At 49.8% G+C, this 18834-nt stretch overlaps 1 protein-coding gene across 1 annotated transcript in view; it reads right to left on the bottom strand.

The window, feature by feature from the left end:
• Nucleotides 1-17950, bottom strand: part of TTLL3 (tubulin tyrosine ligase like 3) — a 29639-nt gene extending 11689 nt beyond the window's left edge. The window contains exons 1-9 of the mRNA XM_021717577.1: nucleotides 17803-17950; nucleotides 15506-15597; nucleotides 13021-13189; nucleotides 12785-12882; nucleotides 11435-11563; nucleotides 10314-10428; nucleotides 9479-9577; nucleotides 7649-7844; nucleotides 2162-2310 (exon numbers count right to left, since the gene is read on the bottom strand). Of these exons, the coding sequence (XP_021573252.1) occupies nucleotides 2162-2310; nucleotides 7649-7844; nucleotides 9479-9577; nucleotides 10314-10428; nucleotides 11435-11563; nucleotides 12785-12882; nucleotides 13021-13189; nucleotides 15506-15597; nucleotides 17803-17848 (1093 nt within the window). The 5' untranslated portion in view covers nucleotides 17849-17950. The remainder of the gene's footprint in view (nucleotides 1-2161; nucleotides 2311-7648; nucleotides 7845-9478; nucleotides 9578-10313; nucleotides 10429-11434; nucleotides 11564-12784; nucleotides 12883-13020; nucleotides 13190-15505; nucleotides 15598-17802) is intronic.
• Nucleotides 17951-18834: the final 884 nt, after the last annotated feature.

Genomic DNA, 18834 nt, shown 5'->3' with positions numbered 1-18834 from the left:
TACAATCTCAGCACTTTGGGAGGTCGAGGTGAGAGGATTGCCTGAACCCATGGGTTCTAGACCAGCTTGGGCAACTTGGGGAGACCTCATCTCTACAATAAATCAAGAAAAATTAGCCGGGTGTGATGGGCCTGTGGTTCCAGCAACATGGAAGGCTGAGGCGAAAGGATTGCCTGAGCCCAGCAGGCAATTTGAGATCAGCCTGAGTAACATAGCGAGACTTCATCTCTACAAAACATTAGCTGGGCATGGTGGCATGTGCTTGTAGTCTCAGCTACTTAGGAGGCTGTGATTGGGCCATTGCACTCCAGCCTGGGTGACAGAGTGAGACTCTGACTTAAAAAACAAACAAAGCAAAACCAAAAAACAGAAATGAGTTACACTGACAGGGAAAGACATAATAAGTGAAAAAAAAGAGGCTAAGGAATAGTATATTCTTACTTAAAATAAAACACACACACACACACACACACACACACACACACACACCCTCCCTAAATGCATAGAAGAAAGTATAGGCTGGGCTCAGTGGCTCAGCCTGTAATCCCAGCACTTTGGGAGGCCGAGGCGAGTGGACTGCCTGAGCCCACAGAATTGAGACCAGCCCGGGTAACTCGGCGAGACCTCGTCTCTACAATAAAATAAAAACTAGCTGGGCGTGGTAGTGCACACCTGTAGTTCTGGCTACTCGGAAAGCTGAGGCGGAAGGATTGCCAGAGCCCAGCAGGTCTACGCTGGGGTGGCCACGAGGATACCACTGCACTCCAGCCTGGGCGAAGGATGAGACTCCAACTCAAAAAAAAAAAGAAGCAAGTATAGAAACATGTCAAAAGGTTAACAACAGTTATTTCTTAGTGAAATCAGCAGTGGCTTTTGTTTGCTTTTTACTTTTCTGTATTGTTTGCTTTTTTAACAATAAACAAATACTTTCATAATTGGGAAAAAAACAACAAAACTATTTCTTTTTCTTTTTTTTTTGAATTGGAGGCTCATTCACGCAGCCTCAACCTCCTGGGCTCCAGCGATCCTTCCACCTCAGCCTTCCAAGTAGCTGGAACTGTAGGCGCGTATTACTACGCCCGGCTAATTTTTGATTTAGTGTAGAAACGAGGTCTCACCAAGTTGCCCAGGCTGGTATCGAACCCATGGGCTCAGGCAATCCACTCGCCTTAGCCTCCCAAAGTGCTGGGATTACAGGCTAAGCCACCAAGCCCAGTCAACAAAACTATTTCTAAGGTAGAGAAAGAAAAAAATTCAAAGCTGGTTTTGACATGATATCCTCAAAAGAAGTATCCCACAGTGTCTGGAGCTGCAAAGGTGTCACTTGGACATGAACTGGCCCCAGAGCAGTATGCGGAGGGTGCCAAAAGTCTGCTTTCTACATCTCAGGAGTCCTTACACAGTCTTAAAAAGGCTGGACTAATGCACAACCCCAGTTTGCTGGCTCTCCTATTCAAATTCCATTCACACTGACTAAGCAGCCAGAATAATAGCTAATAATAGCACCTATATATAGTACCTATTTACTATGTAAAGGCACAGGATCTAATTACTTAACATATACTCATTTAATCCGCTTGGGTAGAGATTGGCTCCATTTTATCAATGAAGATGAGGCATAGAAGAGGCTAACTAACATGCCCCCGTTCCTACAGACAGGAGGAGGCAGAGCTTTGGTTTGAACCTAGGTGTTCTGGCTTCCAGCATCTATGCCCTTAACCATTATGCTATACCTCACAAGGATGCAATGGTCAAATCTGAAAGCCCTTGGAGGACAAGCAACTAACTGTACCTGAGTGTCCTCATCCTACCTAAAGTATCAACCCAAACTCTGAAGGCAAGAGAGGAGGAACCGGCATTATAGCTGACAACATTTATAGGGTGATCACTCTGGGCCAAGTCCCATGCTGAGATTTAGATGGAAGGCTTCAATTCATCCTCACTTCGGAGGTGGCTACTATCATCCCTATTTTACAGATGTGGGAACTGAGGTTCAAAGGTGATATAGCTTGCTCAAGGTCACAGAGAATATTAGTAGCAGAGGTGAACTGAAACCCAGGCAGTTTGGCTTCAATAAAGCCTGCACTATTAACCTCTGGGGCCTCTAGTGAGGGACTCAGACTGTGGGGTTCTGGTATAGGAAGCAGGGGCTGGCTCCCACCTCGTCCACGAGACTTGGCTCCTGGTTTCACGATCCAGATGTTGCGATCCCCTTCCATGTCGATCTGTGGTATCACGGCACGCAGTTGCTGCAGAATGTCCTCACAGCGCTGGACCTGAGTGTCCAGGTAACTGAGCTCTGCCCCCTCGCTGTAGGGAGATGATGGGACTTGGGCAGGGCTGGGCCTGGGGGCAGGTGGGTGGACATGGCAGGGGAGACATAGGCCTCCTGGCAGTGGTCCAACTAGCCTACATCACACCCTCTCCCTAGAGACCCAGATCTCTAGGTCTTTCCCAAACCTCTGTACCCACCCTCAAGCCACCCCCCAAATCCTGACCTTCCCAGACTACAAGAATGGAAGAGGTTGAGAAAATTCCATTTACTGCACCTGCCCTCCTACACTCCACCTCTGCACCTCCCTCCCTATTACATTAAAACTGTCTGTGGCAGAATTTAATCACCCTAGCTCCTGATGACGGGGCACCACTATGTGCCAGGCACTGTGCCAAGGACTTTTCACATATGGTCACTACTCCTCTTAATGGCCCTGCCATGGAAGTATTACTGGTCCCGTTTTAGAGAAATGCAAACTGAAGCTTGGAGAACGAAGGGACTCGCTCACTCAAGGCCACACACTGAGTTGGGTGGCTCAGGATTCAAGTTCTGTCCTACCTGACTCCCACTCACAGGTGCTTCTTGGGGGCTCATTCCCCTCCTCATCTGTGCCTGACACAGGCACTAGGTGGGTCCCTGCCTAGTCTAGCTCTTTTCAAGCACAGCTGTAACACTTCTCCTTGCTTTGTCCTCTTCCTGTCACTTCCTCCACCCTCACATGCTTCCTTGGTTCCCATCTGTCTCCCTCAGTAGAATGAAAGCTCCCTAGGAGCAGGAACACCTTTGTAGTTGTTCTCTGCTGCATTCCCAGCCCCAAGCTCCATATGTAGCATTTATCAGGCGCTCCCTCGGTACATTTAGTGAATGAATGGTTGGCTAAGTAAGTACTTTGGCAGGAGCTTGCCTCAGCAACTGGGCTATAACAGACAGGGGTTCGTGGACAAAGACGGACTCTGTTTTCTACAGGACAGAAAATTTCCTGCACGAAATCAAGTCACAAAATACCCCGGCTGGCTGCCTCATCCAAACTCTCCCATTTCTTTTCTTCTGACTGAACAGGAAGGCAGTCTCCACTAGATGCTAACCTCTCTTTAACATCTTAGTCTCTCAAATGTCTCCAGCTGTGGAGAACTTATCTCTCATAATAAGGCAGCAGCAGCCACTGGGGCAGTACCAGGAACAGAGAGAGCCTGAAGGAGGGGGCTCGGCAGTCTCCCAAGAATATTTACACCTAAGACCTGACAACTTTTCTGTGGTCTGTAGCACAAAGTATATGCTCAGTAAATCTGTGATGTGGCCCAGGAAAGTGTCACATGGGGGTGGCAGGAACACATGTAATTGCAAAAAGTATATTCACCATGATTTTCTATTTAGCAAAAAGGAAAAAAACCTCTAGAGTATGTTTGTGGAAAGTCAACCTTGATGAGAGCCTGGCAGGCCCGGCGTGGTGGCTCAGCCTGTAATCCCAGCACTTTGGGAGACGCCAAGGCAAGTGGAGCCCAGCAGGCCTTGAGTGTGCCACTGTACTCCAGTCTGGGCGACAGAGACTGCACCCCCACCCCCCAAATCCTGGCTAGTGAGGTATGGGCTTGTTAAAAAACAAGTTGAGCTCACGCCTATAATCCCAGCACTTTGGGAGGCCAAGATGAGAGGATTGCCTGAGCCCAAGGGTTCGAGACCAGCCTGGGCAACTTGGTGAGACCTCATCTCTACAATAAATCAAAAAATTAGCCAGGCGTGGTGGCGCATGCCTGTAGTTCCAGCTACTTGGAAGGCTGAAGCAGAAGGATCGCCTGAGCCTAGCAGGTCAAGGCTGCAGTGGCCAGGAGCGTGCCACTGTCCTCTAGCCTGGGTGACAGAGTAAGATTCCAACTCAAAAAAAAAAAAAAAAAAGCTGAGAACTATAGCAGGAAATGTTGAAGGAATGAATAAATATTAGTTATCTGTACTGAACCACTCAACATTGTGTATGTCTGTTACGATTTTACATAATTTCAATTTTGGAGAGGTTCCTGCAGCCCTCTAGAACTTGTCCTCACACCAGAAATAAAAAGGTCTCATGTGCTTGAAACTTCATGTTCTAAACCACCCTTGATAATTTTTAATTTAAGAAGGGAGCTCTACACTTTATGGTAGTGCCCAAGCTGGAGTACAGTGGCATGATCTCAGCTTACTGCAGCCTCAAACTCCTGGGCTCAAGCGATCCTCCTGCCTCTGCCTCCTAAGTAGCTGGAACTACAGGCACTTGCCGCCATGCCCAGCTAATTTTTCTATTTCTTGTAGAGTCAGGGTCTTGATTTGTTGCCCAGGCTGGTCTTGAACTCCTGGCCTCAAGTGATCCCACCCTTCCAAAGTGCTGGGACTATAGATATGAGCCACTGAGCCTGGTGTAGTTGCCATTTTCTAACATTTAGAAAAGGTACAGCCGGGCGTGGTAGCTCACATCTATAATCCCAGCACTTTGGGGAGGCTGAGGTGAGAGGACTGCCTGAGCCCACGGGTTCAAGACCAGCCTAGGCAACATAGCGAAACCTTGTCGCTACAATAAATAAAAAAATTAGCCGGGCATAGTGGCGCGTGCCTATAGTTCCAGCTACTTGGAAGGCTGAGGTGGAAGGATTACCTCAGTTCAGTAGTTCAAGGCTGTGGTGGCCGTGAGCATTCCACTGCACTCCAGTATGAGCAACACAGTGAGATTCCAACTCAAAAAAAAAAGGTACAGATGAATTATTTGCTTATGATGTGGGTTTGTTGCCCATGTCATTCATTCCAAGTTAATTCACAGGTGCAGTGGCTCTTGCCTGTAATCCCAGCACTTTGGGAGGCTGAGGCAAGAAAATTGGCCGAGTCCAGGGGCTCAAGACCAGCCTGGACAACTTGGTGAGGCCCTGTCTCTATAGTAAATCAAAAAATTAGCTGGGCATGGTGGCACGCACCTATAGTTCCAGCTACTTGGAAGGCTGAGGCAGGATTGCCTGAGCCCAGCAAGTCGAGGTTATGATGGCTGTGAGCATGCCACTGCACTCCAGCCTAGGTGACATAGTGAGACTCTGACTCCAAAAAAACAAAGTTCATTCATTAGTTCTTCAGTTTCCCCTATTGGGCAATAAATCTATCTATTCCCTTTTTTTTCACTAACACCCCAGCTGAGACCTTTAGCACTCCCACCTGGTTTGTTGCAAGCCTCCCACCTTGAACTGTATCCCCCTTGAGAGCATCAGCTATGCTTTATTTCAGGAGGCTGGCACAATGATGGCACATAGGAGGTGCTTAACTAATGTTTGCTGAGTGTTCTGCCTTCAGGGCCCTTCTGTCTCTAGACCCTCCTGCATGCTTCTGCTAAATGGAATCCTCCCTAACACAGTATCAGTCTCATTCTGATCCTCTCTTCCCCCTCTCTGACAAGAATGTTTTCCCAAAATGTGTTCTGAAAACACGACCTCCAGGAGGCTTGGTGGGAGGGAGGGAACCGGGGTCACATAAGCACAGGATATGCTCACATCCTATTTCCCTTGGAGGTTGATACCACCAATAGGTGCTGGAAAGTTCTACATCAGGGAAGCCTGTTTAGCTAATTTTGTTTAACTCAATGTTTTCCAAATTTGACCAACCACAACCATCCTTTTTAATTAATTTTTTTTTTTTTTTTGAGTTGGAGTCTTACTCTGTCGCCCAGACTGGAGTGCAGTGGCCGCTCCCGGCCACCGCAGCCTCGACCTGCTGGGCTCAGGCGATCCTTCCACCTCAGCCTTCCAAGTAGCTGGAACTACAGGCACGCGCTACCACGCCCGGCCGATTTTTTGATTTATTGTAGAGATGAGGTCTCGCTGCCCAGGCGGGTCTCGAACCCACGGGGTCAGGCAATCCACTCACCTCAGCCTCCCAAAGGCGTGGGATTACAGGCTGAGCCACCGAGCCCGGCTTATTTTTTTATTTTTTATATTTTTTTTTGTTTTTTGAGTTGGAGTCTCACTCTGTCACCCAGACTGGAGTGCAGTGGCCGCTCCCGGCCACCGCAGCCTCGACCCGCTGGGCTCTTGCGATCCTTCTGCCTCAGCCTTCCAAGTAGCCAGAATTACAGGCATGCACTACCACGCCCGGCTGATTTTTTGATTTATTGTAGAGATGAGGTCTCGCTGCCCAGACGGGTCTCGAACCCGCGGGCTCAGGCAATCCACTCACCTCAGCCTTCCAAAGGCGCAGGATTATAGGCTGAGCCACCGAGCCCAGCTAAAGCTCCTTTTTTATAAGATCTGTTTACTTCCTGTAGAATTAGCATCCTGTGCAACACGCTTTGGGAAATGGTCTCCAGAATAAAAGCTATATGACTTAGATTCCTAATTTGTGAGTGGATGCTTTGAACCTGTGCTGAGCACATAATACAAATTATCCTGTCTAATCCCTTCTTTGAGGCAGACATTATTTTATCTTTTATTTTATTATTTATTTATTTATTTATTTGGAGTTGGAGTTTCACTCCGTCACCCAGACTGGAGTGCAGTGGCCACTTTCAGCCACCGCAGCCTCGACCTGCTGGGTTCCGGCGATCCTTCTGCCTCAGCCTTCCAAGTAGCTGGAATTACAGGCATGCGCTACCACGCCCGGCTAATTTTTTCATTTATTGTAGAGATGAGGTCTCGCCAAGTTGCCTAGGTGGGTCTTGAACCCGCGGGCTCAGGCGATCCACTCACCTCAGCCTCCCAAAGGTGTGGGATTACAGGCTGAGCCACCGAGCCTGGCTTATTTTTTTATTTTTTTGAGTTGGAGTTTCACTCTGTTGCCCAGGCTGGAGTGCAGTAGCATGCTCACGGGCACCACAGCCACAACCTGCTGGGCTCAGGCGATCCTTCCGCCTCAGCCTTCCAAGTAGCTGGAACTACAGGCGCATGGTACCATGCCTGGCTCATTCTTTGATTTATTGTAGAGATAAGATCTCACCAAGTTGCCCAGGCTGATCTCGAACCCCTGGGTTCAGGCAATCCTCTCACCTTGGCCTCCCAAAGCGCTAGGATTACAGGCTTGAGGCACCGTGCCTGACAAGGCAGACGTTATTTTAAAATCTATTTTGCATATTTGAAAAGTAAATCTCAAAAAGATTCATAATGTTCCTAAGGTGAAAGATCTTGAGAGTTGCAAAGCCAGGCCTTGAATTGAGGTCTATTTGACAGCACGGCTATGCTCTTAGTGTCTATGCTATATCAAGAGCTGGGAAGAGTGGTTTGACCCTATCTTGGAGGCAGTGGGAGTCCTTGAGGATTCCTGATCAGGAGAAAGTACTAGGGTGAACAAAAGGGGGAGGCTTGGGGAAGATGTGGGGCTGTGCTAGACAGAGGTTTGTCCCTAAGCACCCTCCATGGTTGCAGGGGTACTCACTGGACCACTTGGTAGTAGTGCTGGAGGAAGAGGGACCAGCCCTTAGGGCTGAGGTACAGTGGGGCCTCCAGGTCCTTGTCAATGTCCATGTGGGCCAGGATGCTAAGGTGCTCCTCGCATGCACATAGAGCTTCATCTACGAACTCTGGTGACACCAACACTGGCTTTTTTTCCTGTTTCTTGGGCTCCTTGTCTCCTGCAGAGAGAGGGAGGAGTGTGTCATCCCACATCAAAGCAAATCACCTGACCCAAATCATAGCCCCCACTGTCTTGAGGCCTGTCACTTATCTAAGGCCTCACCCTAAAGACACCCGAGGCCCAGCACAAACCTAGACAGAACCCCTACTGCCCTTGGATTTGCCACTTAGTTGAGGCTTTGCTCTAAATTCACCTGCAACTCTAGCATTTGCCCTTGGCTCCCACTGCCCCAGGACTGTCATTCCCTTGTGGTTCTATCTAAATATCCCCAAAGCCTTGACAGCACCAAAAGCCCAGCACACATCTGTCACCTTTCTGCCTTTGGGACCTCTAACACATTTGAGACCCTGCCTAAAATACCCCTGGGATCCTTGGCCTAGGTAAATCCAGTTATATACAAATCCCCCTTCCCTCAATCTGACACAGCTTCTTAAGTCCACACACCAGAAATCCAGACCACTTCCAAGAACCCTGACATACATCTAACCTCCTTAGCCCCTTGAAGTGCTAACACACATGTGCAATGCTTTCATGCAAGACCCTGACACACACCTCAGAGTGATATATCAGAAACTGACTCAGAAGACACAACACTTACTCTCTCCTGAACATCTGCAATGCCCTGAAGATCCCGATGGACAACCGAGGCCCTCAAACCCCTGCACCCTGACCTACACCATGGGAGCTTAAGCACAGGTCTCTTGGTCACATCCAAGGCCCTTGTGCCTCTGACCCTGGCAAACAACAGAGTCTTCCTTGCATATGGCACACTCAAGCAACAGCAATGGGGAGGTCTCCCTCTGGAAGAGGCAGGGATTTTCCTCCTTCCTGTATAGCTGCCCCGTACTTCCTGGAATTCCTCACTGATGGGTCCCTGGATTACAGGACCAGGAGCTTGGAGGTAGGAGTTAAACCCAGAGAGGGAAAGGGCCAGCAATATGTTGGGCCAGCATGCAGTGATAGTGAAGGTTCCTGTGTCTCCCCTGTCTCCAGGGGTCCTCAGGCCACCTGTAAACTGCCTAGTTTCACTGCTTCCTCCTCCTCAGAGACCTGAGCGCCATATGGGCAGGGATGGACTGTGTCTTCTTAGTCTGTCCTCTCTAGGGTGTTCGGCCACATGCCAAGTCCATGGGAGGGCTGAATGAGTCAGTGGATCGATTAACAAATGAATAGGAAGACAGGTGTGTAGGTGATTTTGGACAGAAAAATGAATGAGTGGATGGACTGGAAGGTAGGTAGTCAACAGGAGGATGGAAAACTCAGGTGGGTAGATGGATCTGTGTGGGAGGATAGGTAGGAAGGTTGGGAGTGGATAGATGGAAAGGGAGTGTAGAGCAGATGTCAGAATGAGAAGATCAACAATGGGTAGATAGTTGGGGGGATGGATGAATAAAAGGAAGAGTGGGTGGGTGAATGGGCAGATAAGTAGGTAGATGGGTGAACAGATGAGTGGGAAATGGATGGATGGACAGATGGGTGGGTGGCTGAACGAACAGGCTGATGAGATGGGTGGTGAACAGGTAGACGGACGCAGATACCACATAGATAGGTTGATGAACAAGTAGACGAAGAGACAGGTGGAACGGCGGGAAGATAAATGGGTGGGGGACTGGAAGTAACCAAAGTCCTCACCTGAGTCCTCCTTGTCTTCTGCCTGGATAGGGAATGACTTCCATTCAGACTTCACCACCAGCTTGAGAACGTTGCGGGCAGCTGTCAGCCAGAAGTCCTCTGCTCCCGGGGCAGGGATACCCTGCTCAGCCCCTAGGCTCAAGGCCTGTTCTGGTTCCGGAACCTGATCATGACTTGCCCCAAGCTGGATCCAGAACCTGACTCTCCCTTTTCTGACTCTAGAATCTGGGTTAGAACTTGCTCCTATTTCAGCTATAGAACCAGGAGCAAAACCTGACCTGACTGGGCTCATATTCTGCCTTCAGAATCTGGCTTGGACCTGTTGTCTGATCTCTCTCTTCTGTTCCTGATCCACTTTGACATGTATTATAGCCTGAGATCCAGACCTTGGCCCGAAACCTATTTCAGATTTGCAATATAATTTAAACCTAGTATCTAATCTGGAATCAAATTCTGAGCTCAATTGAGAACATACTGTGGAGTTGGGCCCTATTCTGCCTTAGAAACCCAAAGCCCACAGCCTGTTTAGAATCCTGGTCCAACCAATGGAACATGACATGGGTCTGGAACCTATTCTGGATTTTAAACTTTTAGAATATGCTCTTGACTATAAGCTAAGCTACCTAAGCTTTTCTGGAGATCAGGGTTGACCAGCTAGGAGGCTCATTAAGGGAGGGCATGTTAGGGAAAGATAAGGATTAGGGACAGAGAAGGAAATCTGCTGGGATAGGTGAGAACATGAGGAGAAGCCCGCTGCTCTCCAAGATGAGCCAGAGCTTTAGCTCTGGTCCTTCAGCCTGAGGGGTCCAGGCATGGGGCTGGGGGGTCTCCTTACCTATGAAGGCTTTTTTGTCATCCTCAGCCCCCAGGCGGTAGCAGCGTGGGAAAAAGGAATCAGCATCAGCCTCATCAAACCATGGCAAATTCCGGAGACTGAGACATAGACCCACCTATGGAGTTGGTCACATGGTGGAACTGCAGCGCTCCAAGGGACTGCCCCACACTCAGCACACATCAGACAGCTCGGGAAGACCCTGCTTGAACACTCTCAGAACCCCACCTGCCATGTCTGACTTGCTCATGTCTCTCTCCAAATGTTTGCCCAGGCAGTCCCCTCTGCTGAGAATGTTCCACATCCCTCCTGTTTACCCTTTCACATTCTTTTTTTTTTTTTTTTTGAGTTGGAGTCTCACTCTGCCCAGGCTGGAGTGCAGTGGCGCACTCATGGCCACCACAGCCTTGACCTCCTGGGCTCAGGAGATCCTTCTGCTTCAGTCTTCCAAGACTACAGGCGCACGCCACCATGGCCGGTTAATTTTTTGATTTATTGTAGAGACGAGGTCTCACCAAGTTGCCCAGGCTGGTCTCGAACCCCTAGACTCAGGCAATCCTCTTGCCTCAGCCTTCTAAAGTGCTGGGATTGCATGCTTGAGCCACCGCACCCAGCCCCTTTCACATTCTTAAGGAGCTGACTCCTCTAAGAATCCTTCCCAGCCCACTCCAATAATATAAGCAGATCATAATTAGAAAGCCCTTCATCCTTGCCACAACACCAGAATACAGGCCTTACTGGTATTTCTTTTTAAATATGTGGAAACGGCGGCTCAGAGAGGTGAAATCACTTGCTAAGTAACCCAGTAAGACATAGTTCCTGAAGCCAGATCCTCTGTTTGGGAGGTAAGGGCCCTCTTCCTCACTGCCATTGGAGGTGGTGTTTGTTCTGGCTTCAGATCCCATTTGAATCCTGGAACCCATTTTAGTCATTATGTCTGCACATGCCCGATACCACGCAGGGGTTGGATTTGAAGCCAGGTCTGTCAGTCTCCAAATCCTACTGAATTATATACCTCCCACTCTTCTAAGAACCCCTTCTGACTGACAAGAGCAGGTAGCAGGCTACCAGCCCAAGGGTTGGGGGCTGAGAAGCTTCCCTGCCTGCTCCTCTGGGAAGCCCACCTTTGTGGTAAAGGAGCCAGCCCGGGCATAGTGGTTTATCATCTGATCCTTAGAGAGGAAACGACAGTCTAGCACATCCCGCCGAGTTGTCCAGATGAAGTAGGGAGTCTCATTCCGAACCAGGCGGGACTGGGGAAAGGAGACAGAAACAGAAATTGATGTGGACAGCGTGGCCTGGGGTAGCTTCTTCTCCCCATCCTGCTGAGCAGGATAAGTGAATAAGAAAGACAGGATGCCTCCAAGGCCTCCAGCCCGCAGGCCCTCTTTGTGTGAGGCAAGGAGACACCTCTTCCTTCAGGGCACATGCTTGGTGAGCAAGAGCAGGCCAGCCTTTCTCCCTCCTTTTGGCTGGGTGTCCCTTAGCAGCGACACAGATGCACAACTGAACGCACACTTTGGTCTGTGGCCATCAGTGACTTGGCCAATGACAAGACAGTAACTCCAAGCTGATGGGAGCATGTGACAAAGGCTCTCTTCATGAACGCCATCTCTCTTTATCCTTCCTACAACTCTGTGAGGCAGGATGCTGGGCCTGTTCTAATGTCAACTCACTCAATCCTCACAACTCTACAGATAGGGGCTACTGTCATCTCCATTTCACAGAAGAGGAAACTGAGGCACAGGGAGAGTAAGTGACTTGCCCAAGGGTTCACATGTTTGAGCCATATGAAATTGCCAGTATTCAACTTTTCCTGACATAAAGAAATGGCAATTTTATATGGTTCAACTTACTTAGTAGTGGTGGTGCCACAATGCAAACCCAAGTGCCCTCAGCTAAACATGCACGTCCTCCACACCATCATCCCAGCTTTTCAGAACTTTTTAAGTCCTTCCCTCCAAGCTTCACATGTCAAGGGCAGAAGGAGGAGATCACCCACGGGGCTATTATTTGAAAGGGGTAATTACCATGCATGGAGGCTGTGCCAGCATCTCATACAACCCAGGAGAGTTCTGAATCCCCAGCCAACCTTGTCTGAGCCCTGCTGAGTCCCTCACCACTCTGTGGACCTACCCAGCCTTTATTTATTTATTCTTTTAGAGACAGATTCTCACTCTGTCACCCAGGCTGGAGTGCAGTGGTGTGATCACAGCTCAGTGCAGTCTTAAACTCTGGAACTCAGGTGATCCTCCTGCCTCAGCCTCCTGAGTAGTTGGGATTACAGGTGTGAGCCACCCCATACTTGGCTCTATCCAGCCTTTAGTGAAGCAGTCCTTACTATAAATGGGGAAACTGAGGCCTACAAAAAGAAAAGGACTTGTCTGAGGTCACCTAGCTGTACACTAGTACCCTCCCTCTAACTAAGCAGCCCCTGCCAGCCACTGCTTCATCTTGGCTCCCAGAGTCCTCACCATCAGAGCATGTGTCCCATCTAGGTCATCGAATTCCAGGAAATCATCAAAGCTGAACAGCTGTGGTTGCCGGAACTCTTCGTTTTCATCTTCATCCTCTGTGGATGCAGAGCCCAGGCCAGATGAGGCTCCTGTCCCTGCCCAATAGGCCCACAGGGCCTCAACCCTGGGACGGTGGGAACCAAAGCAAAGGGACCCAGGAGGGACAGCTTATGGAAAAGGAGTGAACTGCTCACCATCCTCAGTGGTGTCACTATCACCCATCACTGAGCTATCCAGATCCTTCTGGGGCGGCAGCAGGGTGGTGCCCACATGATGAACTAACTTCTTCTCTACCCAGCCCCTCTGGCGCAAGAGACATCGGATTACTGGGTAGCGGCCTTGGATTGTAAAGATCTTCTTCTGCTGTAAGGTGAGAGATGGATACTTGTTCAATAAGTATTACCTAACTAAGTGCCAGACATAGGTAGGAGATATAATGGTGAACCTGTCAGTTGTGGTCTCTGCCATCAGGAAATTTTTATATTATAGCAGGAGAGACAGATTATAAAGCAAGTAGAGAAATACATATGCATAGTAATGGCAATAATGGTAATGGCTAATATTTATTTAGGACCTACTATGTGCTAAGTACTTACATGTATTACTAATAATACTGTGCATTTTTATTAGATACTGCTATCCCCATTTTACTGGTTATAAAACAGGCATAAACAGGTTGAGTGGTTTGCCCAAGGTCACACAGTGGTTACGTGAAAGAGCAGAGATTTAAATCCAGGCAGGTCAGCTCCAGAAACCACATATTTAATGGGAACCCAGAGCAGCTACTTAGAAACACATGGTCAGGGAAGCCTGTAAAGCAGTCATGAATGTACAGGGCTGGGCCAACGGCAGTTCAGGCAGAGGGGAAAGCGTGTGCAAAGGCCTTGCAGCTGGACACAGGTTGAAGTAATTGGAGGGAGGCCAGGGTGAGTGGAGTGTGGAAAATGAGGTGGGGAGCTCCTGAGAAGGCAGGCAATGGCTAGACTGTGTGCCCTGCAGGCCTTGGAATGGACCTGGATTTTATACTAAGAGTGGCATGAAGCAATAAAGCCTAAGTGAGAGGGTGACACGGTTGGAGGCTTGTGGAGTTTGGTGTGCTGCTGCTTGGCGAACAGGCAGAGGGCACAATAGCTTAGGAGGCTGTCATGGTTTGTACAGGAGAGAAATCGCAATGGCTGGAATGAGGTTGGTTACAGTAGAGATGGGGAGAAGGTGCTAGAGTTGAGGTTTGTGTTGGAGGCAAAGATGACCCCTGGTATTGCATGATGGGATTAGACCTGTGGGTGAAGAATAGAAATGCCAAATTTCTGGTGTGAGCAACTAAAAGATGGGGAAGACCAGAAACTGGGGAGGACTGCAGGTTTGGGCAGGAAAATCGGAGTATTATTTGGGACATACATTTGTTGTTGTTGTTTTTGAGTCAGAGTCTCACTCTGTCACCCAAGTTGGAGTACAGTGGCATGATCATGGCTACCGCAGCCTCCACCTGAGCCTCCTGAGTAGCGGGGACTATAGGTGCACACCACCATGCCCAGCTAATTTTTTTATTTATGGTAGAGACAAGGTCTCGCCGTGTTGCCCAGGTTGATCTTGAACATGAATTTGAAACGCTCTTAAGTTTTGTGAGCGATATGTTAAGTAGGAAGCTGGATGTATGAGTGTGGAGTTAGAGGCTGGGCTGGAAAGGGCATGCAGGGAATGTAGCATACTGACTAACCTCAGAGCCAAGGAGACGGTCAAAGGTGACAGGCGTGGGCAGGGATCCAAGGAATCACTAGTGCCTGAGGGACCTTCAAGGGCCACTAAAAAGCAGCAGCCAGGGAGGGAGAAAGGAAAACTAGGAGTGTGTAGTCAGATAGCCACGGGGAAGGGCATGTGGGCAGCAGTGTAGAATGGCACCAGGTGGCCAACCATGATTAGTACAGATAGGGAGCTGCTGGATTTGGAGGCCACCAGTGACCCTGATTAGAGTGGTTCCCCGTGGGGAAGGGCAAGGAACCAGAGTGGAGGGAGATGAGGAGCAAATCCCAGGTGACACGGGATAGTGACTAGACAAGAAGTCTGGCATTGGAGGGGGAGTGAAAAATGGGGAGGTGGTTGAAGATGGGCCTGGGGTCAAGTTTTTCTTTTGTTTTGTTTGTTAGAGTCAGAGTCTCACTCTGACACCCAGGCTGGAGTGTAATGGCACAATCATGGCTAGCTGCAGCTCTAACCTCCTGGGCTCAGGTGATCCTTCCGCCTCAGTTACCCAAGTAGCTAGGACTACAGGCGTGGGCCACCCTGCCCAGCTAATTAAAAAATCTTTTTGGTGCTCGCTTCGGGAGCACATATACAAAAATTGGAATGATACAGAGAAGATTAGCACGGCCCCTGCACAAGGGTGACACACAAATTCGTGAAGCATTCTATATTTTTTTGTACTCCATATCTTTATAACAAAAAAGAAAAGAAAAAAAATCTTTTTGTAGCAGGGAGGTCTCACGATGTTGCCCAGGGTAGTCTTGAACTCCTGCCTCAAGGGATTCTGTGGTCTCTGCCTCCCAAAGTGCTGGGATTACAGATGTGGGCCACAGCACCCAGTTTTGTTTTGTTTTTTAAGAATATGAGAAAATAGTGCTAGGAGGCAGGCCAGCAGCTCCCAGGGCCTTTCTAACCCTCCCTCCTCCAGCCCCCTCCGACCTTAACAGCTCTCTCCACGTGAATTTTGACGTTTCTGAGCCGGGTCATGTGGTGAGACGCCTTGGAGAATCCTCGCCAGAGGACAAGGGAACCTGCAGAAAGATGCAGAATAGAGGCGGGGTAGGCGAGGGCTTAGCCAGGGTCTCAGCCCAGGATCTTTTCCGGCCCTGATGCCCACGCCTCTTGTCTTCCTCCACCCTTCACCTGGATGCCCACCCTCTGCCGCTCTTCTCCTGACTTCCATCCCCTCCGTCCCAATGTTTTCTCGTTAGCGTAGCCGCCACCGGCCAGGGCGAGCCGGCAGCTTCAAGCCCACCATCCTGTGGCGAGGGAGGCGAGGGATCATCCAGGGCCGGGGTGTGCAGGAGGCTTAGGGGGCTCAGATCCGCGGCGCCCTGGGCGTGGGAGCCGTGGGCGAGACCGCTGGCCAGGAGTTTGCCGCCGGCGCGATCCTCCTCCGGCCCGGCGGAGGCGGGCCCGGCCCATGGCAGCCTCCCCGGCGACCGGAACTGGGAGTGGCGCGCCCAGGGCACCGGGAGAGGGAACGGGTGTGCAGCTGCGGCTTCCGCGGCCAACTGCCCGGGCTGCCCTCCTGGCGGTACCAGGCGGCCGAGCCCCGGCGCAAGGGCCCCCGCTCTCCCGCGACCAGGAGCAGGGTCGCGCCAGGGCCCTGCATGCGGCCCCCTAGCGCCGCCTCCCCACCCCGCGCCGCAGCCTCTCCTGAGAGGCCCCGCCCTCTGCTTGCTGTTGCCTTGGAAACCATTCCCTGGGCACAATCAGACCGCGTGTGGCGGGTTCCAGGGTGCTGTCTGGGCCCCAGATAGTCGAACGTGGGCTTCCTCCGGATTCGGGGCCTCATCTGCCCCAGACCACTGATGCGGGACACTGAAGGTGGAAGAGAGCACTAGACTGCCAGTTAATGGCTTTTTAGGTTTTTGGTTTTTGTTTGAGTTGGAGTCTCACTTTGTCGCCCAGGCTGGAGTGCAGTGGCACCCTCACAGCCACCGCAGCCTCGACCTGCTGGACCCAGAAGATCCTTCTGCCTTAGCCTTCCAAGCAGCTACCATGCCCGACTAATTTTTTGATTTATTGTAGAGAGAAGGTCTCGCCAAGTTGCCCAGGCTGGTCTGGAACCCCTGAGCTCAGGCAATCTTCTCACCTTCACCTCCCAAAGTGCTGGGATTACAGCACCGGCTAGCCAGTTAATGTTAGTGTTGGGTTCCTCAACCAGCAATTCCTGTGTGCCAGTGGCCCCAGGACTTAAGTCATTTCACAGCACTACAGGTGCTGACAAGTGGTCCCTGACTTTATTGAGCGTACAGCCCAGTGTAGGGAAAAGAGAAAGCAAGTGACAAAGGAATAAAATAGCTAAAGTGTATGTAGTAAGGGCAGTGAACAAGCAATGAGCTGCAACCAAGAAGGGGGCACACTTTAGATAAGGTGGAAATCAAGGATGTCCTCACCGAAGTTGTTGACACATTTAAGCTGAAGGTATAAACGCAAAGGAGTCAGGAATCACCAGGGGAGGAAAGAGTTTCTGTAAAAGCTCTGAGGAGGGTAAGAGCCCAGGAACTAAAAGGCAGCCAGTGCAGCTGGAGCCTGCTGAGGTCAAATGGATGGGCAGGGCCTGGCAGATGGTCACTGGGGATAGACTGGAAAGCTAGGGTATGGGGGCAACAATGATAAAGTGCAGAGCACACCCCTCCCCAATAACTTGTAAACAGAAAAATATCATCATGAGTCAATTGCAAAAGAAACATAATAGATCAGAAGTTACATTCATTCCCCAGGCCAAGACTGTAAGCCTTCAGAAGTACTGGCAAGGTATTATCCTCAAAAGTCACAGGGGAGATAAATAAGGCTTTGTTAAATGCTTTGCTTCCAATCACACAGCAGAGCATTGGTCTGACTCCAAAGCCTCTCTCTTAAACCTAACTCCACATTATCATTCAGAAGGGTTGTCTTTTGTCATGAAACTACCAAACGGGGGCAGTTTGAGAGGCAAACTCTAGCAGTGCCATTCAGGCAGAGATCAGGAAAGAGTACCCTTGTCCGAGAACCAAGCTGTGTTAGTCACCAGGTAGATCTGCTCCTTATAGGGAAGGTAGGTCCCCCACCTACCTGTCCAGCTGCTCCCAACCCCCATTTACCTGGACTTCCCAAAAAGCACACCCCCAGAAAAGGACTGGTTAACTGGCCACACCCAGTCTATTCTTCTTCAGTCTGCAAATCTGATTTTAGGGACTTTGGATCCCGAGAGACAGGTTCGTGACAAATGACGGTTGTAGCTGGCTCACCCAGGCAATGCTGTCCTGTGAAGGTTGTTGAATGACCAGTTGCCATATCCTAGCGATATCCCGTTTTACCGTGAACACCTGGCAAGGCTAGAATCCACCTGCAAAGCTAGAATATAGCCATATGCCCTAGAGGAGGGTACACCTAATTCAGTAAGGCAGAAGGGAGAGGTCACAGAGGTAATGTCATAAAGGGGATGACAGCTCTTCAAGCTGCCCTCACCCCACCTCCCTCTATTACCTTGTTCTCCCTTTCAAGAGACCCTTTTGGCCATCCAGAGGAATCACTTTTGAAAGCTCAGCTCAAACACCCTCTTGAAGTTTTTCCTGGCACCCCCCAGAACTATACCCCCCAGGCCTCTAGACTTCTAATATTAAATATGAAACATAAATATTTCAGTGCCCCCATTTTACGTATCTAGGTCTTTTACTGGACCCCTAAGTCTCTTCAAAGCAGGGAAAATGTCATCCCCACTGCCTAGCATGCTGGAAATTATCAAAGAGCCCAAGGTTGGGTGCAATAATTCACAACATAATTCCAGCACTTTGGGACACTGAGTGGGAGGACTGCTTGAGTCCAGGAGTTTGAGATAAGCCTGGGCAACATAGTGAAACCCTATTTCTAAAAAAATTTTAAAAATTAACCAGGTATGGTGGCACAGTTACTTGGGAGGCTGAGGCAGAAGGATCATTTGAGTCCAGGAGTTCAAGGATGCAGTGAGCCATGATTGCACTGCTACGCCCCAGGCTGGGCAATAGAGAGATCCCATCTTAAAAAAAAAAAAAAAGTAGGCCAGGCACGGTGGCTCAAGCCTATAATCCCAGCATTTTGGGAGACTGAGGCGAGAGGATTGCCTGAGCCTGTGGGTTTGAGACCAGCCTGGGCAACTTGACAAGACCTCGTCTCTTCAATAAATTAAAAAAAAAAAAAAAGTAACCAGGTGTGGTAGTGCATACCTGTAGTCCTGGCTACTTGGAAGGCCAAGGCGGAAGGATTGCCTGAGCCCAGCAGGTCGAGGCTGCAGTGGTTGTCAG

This window comes from Carlito syrichta, unplaced genomic scaffold (genome assembly GCF_000164805.1).
Source record: "Carlito syrichta isolate Samal-C Ts95f unplaced genomic scaffold, Tarsius_syrichta-2.0.1 Scaffold309865, whole genome shotgun sequence".
Lineage (NCBI taxonomy): Eukaryota > Metazoa > Chordata > Mammalia > Primates > Tarsiidae > Carlito > Carlito syrichta.
The sequence above is the reverse complement of the archived record's forward strand: the minus strand, read 5'-3'. Positions and strand labels throughout refer to the sequence as shown.